The 8,875-nt window shown below is 31.9% G+C and overlaps 1 protein-coding gene across 1 annotated transcript; it reads left to right on the top strand.

Moving 5' to 3' along the window:
* Positions 1–303: 303 nt before the first annotated feature.
* On the top strand, positions 304–4,058 carry LOC123910147. The gene is made up of 2 exons (XM_045961199.1): positions 304–2,622; positions 3,746–4,058. The coding sequence occupies exon 1, from the start codon at positions 1,544–1,546 to the stop codon at positions 2,522–2,524; it is 981 nt and encodes a 326-aa protein (XP_045817155.1). The 5' UTR covers positions 304–1,543; the 3' UTR covers positions 2,525–2,622; positions 3,746–4,058.
* Positions 4,059–8,875: the final 4,817 nt, after the last annotated feature.

Here is an 8,875-nt window from a genome sequence, read left to right as displayed (position 1 = left end):
TTGTGGTTTATCTGTATGATATTTGTTTCCCTTTTGTTTGACCTTGACTTTTTTCTTTTTATAATTCATTTTTTGAAATTTAAAATTACTATTATTGTTTTACAATTTAAAAACGTAAATTAAATTTCCATTAAAAAAAACCCAGAAAAAAATTAATCATCAATCTTCAAAACATAAATTTAATTTTCATCCAAATGAATTTTTTTTTCTCCCAAAATCTCAAATCTAGAAATAACTCATTTTTCTCCAACTTCATCTCCATCTCCTTTTCATTCTCCAATCTCCTTCTCTCTACCAACACCACAAACCCAAATACCAACCTAAAAACAAAGTTGTTGCTCCCAAAACAATAACAACCCCAAAAAATTGCTTCTTCTTTGGCAGGAGCAAAATTACTTAAATAATCTCAAATTAACTTCTTACTTCAAATCTATTTCTTTTTTAGAGCAAAAGAAAAATTTATTTGGGTTTGAATGTTTGAGTTTGGGTTAGGGAAAATGTTTCCATGAAAATTTTCAATGTATTTAATTTGTGAAATTTCATAGTTTGGGTGACTTACCATACCTTCATCTTCTTTTTTTTTGGTACAAACCATACCTTCATCTTCATGTTAGTATATTCTCTTGAAGATGAAGATTATGAAAAACATGTTTTTTTTTTTTTTGAAATATAAGTTTTGTAATTTTAAATAATGGTAAATATTATTTTAGTATATTAGCATGAATAAATTTATTTGCTAAAAAATGTTGAATTTATAAAATTAAAACAATGGAAAAATAATGGCGTTTGAGAAGAACTGAAGAAGAGAACAAGAGCAATGATAATGTATAATATATGTATCATGCACCTTTTTCATTGAACGGTTGAGATTCATTATTTAAGTTGTCCACCCATGAGAGATATGAGACAGTCTCTCACGGTAGAACCCGCCGGTTATTAATTCATCAACAAAAAAAACACCAATAGTACTCTATATACTATGTGTAAGAAAAAGGGGTCAGTGTTTCATCTAAATCCCCACCTGAGGGACTAAGAAAAAGGATTCATGTGGTCCTCTCTATAGTCCTAAAACCAGCCACCCTTCCCAATATTTATGGAATTTTTTTTGGCTCTATATATCATCATAACCACAGCACCTCAAAACATTGAAACATGAAACCTCTCTATCACCCTTTCTAAACAAAAGCCATCTTTCTATTTTAAATTCAATGATCCTAAATAATTTCAAATTCACCATGAAACCTTCTTATCTTCACAACTTTCTTATTCTCTCCTATATAAACAAAGTGTCCTAAATAGATAATCAGAGTCTCAGTAGAGCGATCTAGTCTGCGACTCCGCCTAAATTTCAGTTGTGTTTGAAATTTGAAGCAAAAATTTCCTATAACTCTTTTCTCATTCTTCTCAAAACATGATGCTTGGTTGATAAACAAATAAACCACTCCACTCTAAAATCCTTAATTTCTTGACCATATTACCCTTACTTCTTATTCCTGTGATAAATTCTTAGTATCATCATATCAGTGTTTAAAAATCTTAAAAAATGGATCTTTTAGAAAACCCATCTTCTCTAAAACAAAACAGAATGGAAATATCTATATGGGTTGCAAAATTCATGCTTATGTCAATTGGGATTATCTCAATTCTTGTTTTGTTGAAAGTTGCAATAATTCCATACACATTTGATCTTGTTCTATCAACTCTTCCTCAACTTTGGTTCTCAATAAGAAGATGGTTAACAGTTCCTTTTCTTTACATCATTGTTAACTTCATCATAGTCACCATTGTAGCTTCTTCAAGCTTTTCTGATCCCAAACAGGCAACCACAACCACCATTTTAGAAACTACCACTGACCCAATTGAGTTACAAAACCAAACCAATGAACCACATGAAGAAAAAGAAAAAGAGGTTGAAGAAGTGTTTGAAGAAGTTTCAGAAGAACAAGAACAAGAGAAAAAGGTTGTTGAAGTTAAAGACTCTGAATTGTTCTTCAACAAATTCATCACTGACCCATCACCAGAAGAACAGGAAAATTGCAGTAAAGACTATTACTTGACAGATTCTGATGATAAAGTTAAAGACTTTGGATTGTTTTGCAACAAATTCATCACTGACCCATCACCAGAAAAATGCAGAAACGATTATACCTTGCCGGATTCCGGCGATGATGACAGTTTAGAAGCGACATGGAAGGCTATAATGGAAGGACAAGAGAAAACAATGAAGCCACATCTTCAGAAAAGTGACACTTGGACTGCAAGGATTGTGAAAGCAGAACCATTTCGTAACAATGGTGGTTTTGGTGGTGATGATGATGATGACCCTGTTGCTTGGGCTCAAAGGGAACTGAAAAAGTCAGAAACTTTCAATGATAGATCATCATTGAAAAGAGAAAAATCAATAAGTCCTGAGGAATTGAATAAAAGGGCTGAAGCATTTATTAAGAAGTTTAATAATCAAATGAAGTTGCAGAGACTTGAATCTTATCAACGTTTTATGGAGTTGGTCAACCGTGGTGTTTGATGATGATTTGGTTAATGTTAATCTCTTCTTCACACCAGTCACAGTTCAAAATTTAGCAGAATAAAGTGATTCTCTGCAAGGATATTAACCACTTGGAGGTACATAATATGAACATATTCTTAATTTTGTATTTTATGGTCATACATGTTTGAATTAACAATTTAGAAGAATTACGGTGTACCACCGTAATTTTGTTAAAAACTACTTTTTCCCGCTTTAATAAAATCACGTTTCAACTTGTTTTTGCCTATATTTGATTTCATAGTGGGTATGTCAGAATCACGGTGATCCACAGTGATTTTGCATAAGCTACAGAGACCGTGATTTTGCATAATCTACAATCTCTCTGTACCATCTGTAAAATCACGGTGGATCACTGTGATTCTGTCATATTCATGATGATATCAAACATACACTTCATCTAATTCACTGAGATTCCGATCAATACATAATTGCACTCTAATATCTAGTTGAGATAGGATAGGACAGTTCATGACCATGTTTCTACTTTTCAATTATTGGATTCAAAATAGAAAGTGAAAACTGAAAAGTACAATCTTAATTTGACAGTTTAGGTTGAGGATTATGTTATTTTAAACTCATTTATCAACATGGACTGTCACAAATCTCTATATATATCATGTTATAATTTCATTCACTACTCAACACATTGCCAATTCCATGAGTTATCTCTCTATTATATCATATATGTAACAAATTTGTTGTTTAAAATCATTCATTAATGATTAATTGGTTAACCTTTTCCCACCAACTTAACCTTTGGAATAGATAAATTTTGTCATGTATTAGATGACAACTATTCACATAGTACAAAATTAGTAATTAGTAATGGTAGTTAAATAGACCACTTTCTTATGGAATCTTTTTATGTATAAATTAAACATAATCAAATGTTTGTTGAACTTTTTTTAACTAAGGTATGACCTATGAAATGATTCTTTAAAGCTTCTTTAAGCATCTTAAATTCCATGGTACATACCATTACCATTGGCATCTTAAATTCTTTAAGCATTAGGCTTTTAACATCTGGCAAACATAAATAGTAGTTTGCACAATTAAATGAATCTAGCTTTGATTAGTTGCTGTTACAACTACCAAACACTTGATTGAATTGTAGAAAAAATGTATGCATCTAATAACAAATACATTATATTTGTCGTTTCCTCTAATTATTGACTCTGTCTTTTACCTCCTTTGCAGATTTTGTTGTGTACATATTTTTGTAACTGAGACTGTGTGAAGAAGCCAGGACAAGTTTCAAGAGACACGGTGGACTTTTTATCCCATGTCAAGTTTCTAGTGAATTAAGTTAGTATCTGCTTAGTTGGTATCACGGTTAGTATGTCAGAATCACAATGACTCATTGTAATTCTGGCGTATCCATTGCGTTACCAAAGATATTATTAATTTGTTATACGCAGCTTCTTCTGTCTAGTTATTTACATGTTCTAGTAGCTATTAAAACATCTACTATTTATAAGTTTATATTAAATAATAATGTTTGTAGTGATCATGTAGTTATCCAAGAGACTGCACTATATATATATATATGAGGATAATTTGAAGTTGAATGTAACCCACTTGGGTTGGTGCATTGATATTGGCTTGGGACCTGAGAGTGTGCTCCTCTTGAGGTCTGAGGTTCGATTCTCTCTGGTGCCAATTTGAGTGGGCTAATTTAGCTTCTTCAAAAAAAATTAATTGAAGTTGAATGTCAATTTCTGCAAACATAAATTGATCTATAATTCAGCTTTAAAATGATCGTTGAATTAGTGGCACATTTTTATTCCTTTTTCTTTTGATTCTAAGGTAATTGAGTGTTGCAACTAAAACTATAAAAGTGAATACAGAGCTTGGTATGCACAAAGTACAATGAGTCAAAATATAAGTCAAAAGAGTTATCTATAAAAACAAAATACTCACTCCGTCCCAAAATATAAGCCAAAATGAGTCAAAGAAATTTGATATATTTGATTAAAGATTTGGACCAAATACATTCACTTTTGTTGACCACTTTTTGCTTATATTTTAGGACGGAGGGAGTACGACTTTAATTAGTAATTATTTTTCATTTTTTTAAAAGTCAGTGATTGATAATATACTCCTATATACATACATAACAAAATGTGAATTGTTGAAATATCAACCACTTATCTTCTGACATTACTAACTACTAATTTTAAAATGTGAAATTATAAGTCTTCTTACTTCTTAGATAACATAATTGACCCTCACCTAAGTTGGTATCTAATAGTCTTCTTAGAAGAAAAACTAAGTCTTTTATTTATTTTCTTTTGGTAAATTGAAAAAATGGATAAAGTGACAAACAAGGATGAATTGAAAGCAAAGCTAATAGTAATTATAAGTCTAATCAACTGTGCATGGTTGCACGCTCAACTTTGAATTAAGATATGTATATTTTGGCTAAATTATATTGGTTATGTTGTCAATATCTCCAATTCCAAAGGTACAACAATTTAGTTTAGGGATCAAAATTGAGGTTAGTGTGATAAACTAAACTTAGTAAACACGCACGTAAATGAATCTTATATAGATGTAATGTAATAGTCTAGTAGGACTTGCTGTTTCTTGAAGACTTCATTCAATTATATGTAATCTATATGGTCGGAAAGTGAGTTTCACTTTTACATGCCACTAATCCATTCAATATAAAACTTTTACATGCCACTAAAATTGAAACAGAAGTACCCCATGTTTCTTCTTATGTCGCAAACACCGAAGCTAACTTATAGCTTATAAGTTAAAAGCTACTATTTTCATTATGAGCTTATACTTATTTTTTCAAACGCTATTTTAAGTAGTTTATGAGTTTATAATTTATAGCTTAACATTTTTTCTTCTAATTTTATCTCTGTCATCTTACTTGAAAAAAAACATTAAATATTAATTAAACATATTTTTTTATGTCATTTCATATTTATAAGCTCGTTCAACCACTAATTTTATCAAACACTACAAATTCAAATAACTAGCTATAAGCTATATTCGCTATAAAACTCTCATTTTGTTTTTTAGTTCCCCTTTTTTTTAAACAAAATAATGAACAATGAAACTAAGATAAAATGCATAAAAATGGTTAAAAATGCATGAGATTGCAACAAAAATAGAATTCTACTACTTATAAAATTAAAACAACATAGTTCGAATGCGGAGAAAAAATTCAGGATAAAATTGAGGTGTTATACTATTTACTTTTGATGTTATTCTATTCTTTTGAATTTTATTTTTATATAATATTTAGCTATTTTCTATTGTTCGATACACTATTTACATACTGTGAATCTCTCTCCTTTGATGGATTTGTTTCTGCTTTGTAGTGCTAGGATTTTGCTCTTGTTTAGCTCATTCACCTTGTTGTTTGGCTTATGGTTTCAATGCATACTTGCAAACGATGTATTTGTTCATGTTGCCTGGTTTGTAGCATTAATAGATAATAATAGTCTTACAAAATATCAAAAAAAAATTATGATCCAAATTTTCGTTTGACTTATTCAAATTTTCATTGCTGTTATTAGCCAATTTTCTTGGGCTTCTACCTTTTTAAAACAAATTTCTCAAGAGCTTCTTGTTGTGATTTTATCTCTTCATTTCATTTTTTTTTCTTTTTCAGTTTTTCACTACCACATAAATGTTTCTTAATTAAGCAACATCTTCTAAACTTCAAATAGAAACAAAATGGAAAAACTCAAGTAGAGAACAATAGCACCTATGAAGTTCCAAATGGTTGAAATTGAATACAAAAAATAACCTATTAAGTATTAACAATTTGTAGAAAATAAATTAAATAACTTGTTAATTAATAAAATTAGGAACAAACAAAACAACATAAAAGCCTAAAAAAAAAAAAACTATAACATCCATACATACCTTAGAGGAATGCAAAAATTAGAAAACAACAAAACACATTCAACAGAGTAGTAAAGGCAAGTGTGTCGTCGTTTTGTTGTTATGCGTATTTTAGTAATCCTATAGTCCTGTCAATGCCTAATCACGTTATAATCACTAGTATATATAAAAAAAAAAAATGAACCTTAATTACATTTTGAATAACACCTATTTTCTAGCCTAATCATTTTTTCTTTAAATATAATTGATTCTTTCTTAAAATTCGATTTTTTATTAAGATTATTTCTTCAAATATAATTGATTTTTATTTTGTTTTATAATAATAGGTAAGTATAAAAAAAATCGGTCCCCGTAAAATAATGGGCCCTAGGCCATGGCACTCATTGCATATGCTTAGAGTCGGGCCTAATCTCATATCAAACCTAGTAGCTTTCACTAAACCACTTTTATTTAAGGCATTTTTGGGTAAATATAACCACTATGTTGTAGACTCATTCAATGATCCTCTAACTTGTGATTCTATGCAAGTTTACTAACTCTACATGATAAAATGTTTAGTACAAAGCTTATAGTTATCTTGGATTGTTTTAAATGGGATATTGAACTTTACATTAATATTATTGTATTTACTTTTGGCAAATTGAATTTCGCATAGCTGAATAATTGATCACACTTACCAAATTATTATCTAGTTCTAAATTAAATTCTAAATTTTTATATCTCTAAATATTTTTATTATTATGATTATTATTAACTGAGCTAGCATAGTGAATAGTGATAACCAGCGTAAGAAAATTTGAAATGGTTGGTCTAATTTTAACATATATAAAGTATTATTTTACACTATGTATACAAGTTAAATTTTAAGTACTACAACAGTTCAATAAATCACATTTATATTTTAAGCTCTTGATTTCTCTCTTATTCCTCCCTCGATTCAAAGTGAATTAAGTCATTAAAAAAGGCTCCCAAAACTCCTGAAAATACACTATATTAAATTTTAAAAGGTTATCCTAATTAAATTTAAAAAGCTTCTGATCTTAACTGTTGATCAGAACAGGTAGAAGGCCAGCTGGAAGTCCGTTGAGCAGGTGGTAGGCAGCAATCCGAGCAGATGGTCCACGGAGGGGGGGGTTGTACCTGCAGGTGCTCCGATGCCAAAGTCAGACAAGGAATAAAGAGCAAAAGAGATACTAGAGAGAAGTTAGAGAGAGAGAGAATAATTGTGATAATGAATAGTGTTCTACCTTGCTCTCCCATGAGGGAGAGTATTTATAGCCCCCAGCTCTGGGCCAAAGGTCCTCTTAGTGGGCTGGATTAGCCAAGGCCCATTAAGAGGGACTGCCAAAATATTACCCTTAGATAGTGGGTAGAGTAGTAATTTTACCCCATCTTGGTGGAGAGGTTGTGCCATGCTGACATGGAGGTGGTTGGACAAGCCATGCGGATTTTGTGAGGGTCTAGGTGGACTAGCATTAGTCTAGTCCAGAACAGGAGCCCCCCAAGTCGTTGCTCCTAGGCATAGGAGTGATGACTTTAGATGTGTGCCCAAGTGCAAAAGGAAATTTCCTTGCAACCTCTCTTGAACAAATGTGGACGAGGAACTTGCTCGTCTAGGCCTTGCTCGCAGCAAGTATCTGCAATGTTTTGCTCGAAGTGGTTTCTCGAGGATATTCAGTATTCTGCTCGTATCTACTGCGAGGAGATAACTACGAGAGGGATTTGTTGCTCGCATTTATGACGAGGAGATAAAGGAATTGTTGCTCGTTGCTATGACGAAGAAGTTAGCAACGAGGAGGTTTTCTGCAAAGCGCAGCTTTTTGCTTGAGGACTTGCTCGAGTGAAATTCGAGCATCCTTTTTCATTGGGGATGTGAAAGGGTGCATTTACTGCTTTGGTTTTTACGAGGGAGTGTAAGGACCATTGGATCAAAGCGTCTCTTCACTTACCTGGCTTGGTCTATATAATAGAGGAGAGTGAATTTCATTTTTACTTTTCACTCTCTCTCTTCAATCGTGAATCTCTCTGAAGTTCCAATTCACTAGTCAAATCGTTCTTCAGATTTTCTTCATATTCAAGGTAATTCTTTCAAATTTTCCTCTTTAGATCCATTTTTTGTTGTTCCTGCCCAGCTTTGGGCGTTTTTACATGAAGATTCCATGAATTTATGAACATTAAGATGAATGTGCCGGGCACCATATGAATTTAGTGCCGAGGAGCCTTCCTCCCCTTTAAGACTTTAGGTTAGATGACTAGCGACGGGGAGCCTATCTCCCCGTTTAAACTTTTAGATAGTTTATTTGAGTGACGGGGAGCCTATCTCCCCGTTTCAAACTTTTAGATAGTTTATTTGAGTGACGGGGAGCCTATCTCCCCGTTTCAAACTTTAGATAGTTTATTTAAGTGACGGGGAGCCTATCTCCCCGTTTCAAACTTTAGACAGTTTGAATATGCCGGAGAGCT

This window comes from Trifolium pratense, linkage group LG2 (assembly GCF_020283565.1).
Source record: "Trifolium pratense cultivar HEN17-A07 linkage group LG2, ARS_RC_1.1, whole genome shotgun sequence".
NCBI classification, from domain to species: Eukaryota; Viridiplantae; Streptophyta; class Magnoliopsida; order Fabales; family Fabaceae; genus Trifolium; species Trifolium pratense.
Note: the sequence above shows the minus strand (reverse complement) of the source record. Positions and strands in the feature narration are given on the sequence as shown.

What these genes read in the sequence shown, in the direction of transcription:
- LOC123910147 (XM_045961199.1), top strand. Translation starts at nt 1,544, where the DNA reads ATGGATCTTTTAGAAAACCCATCTTCTCTAAAACAAAACAGAATGGAA.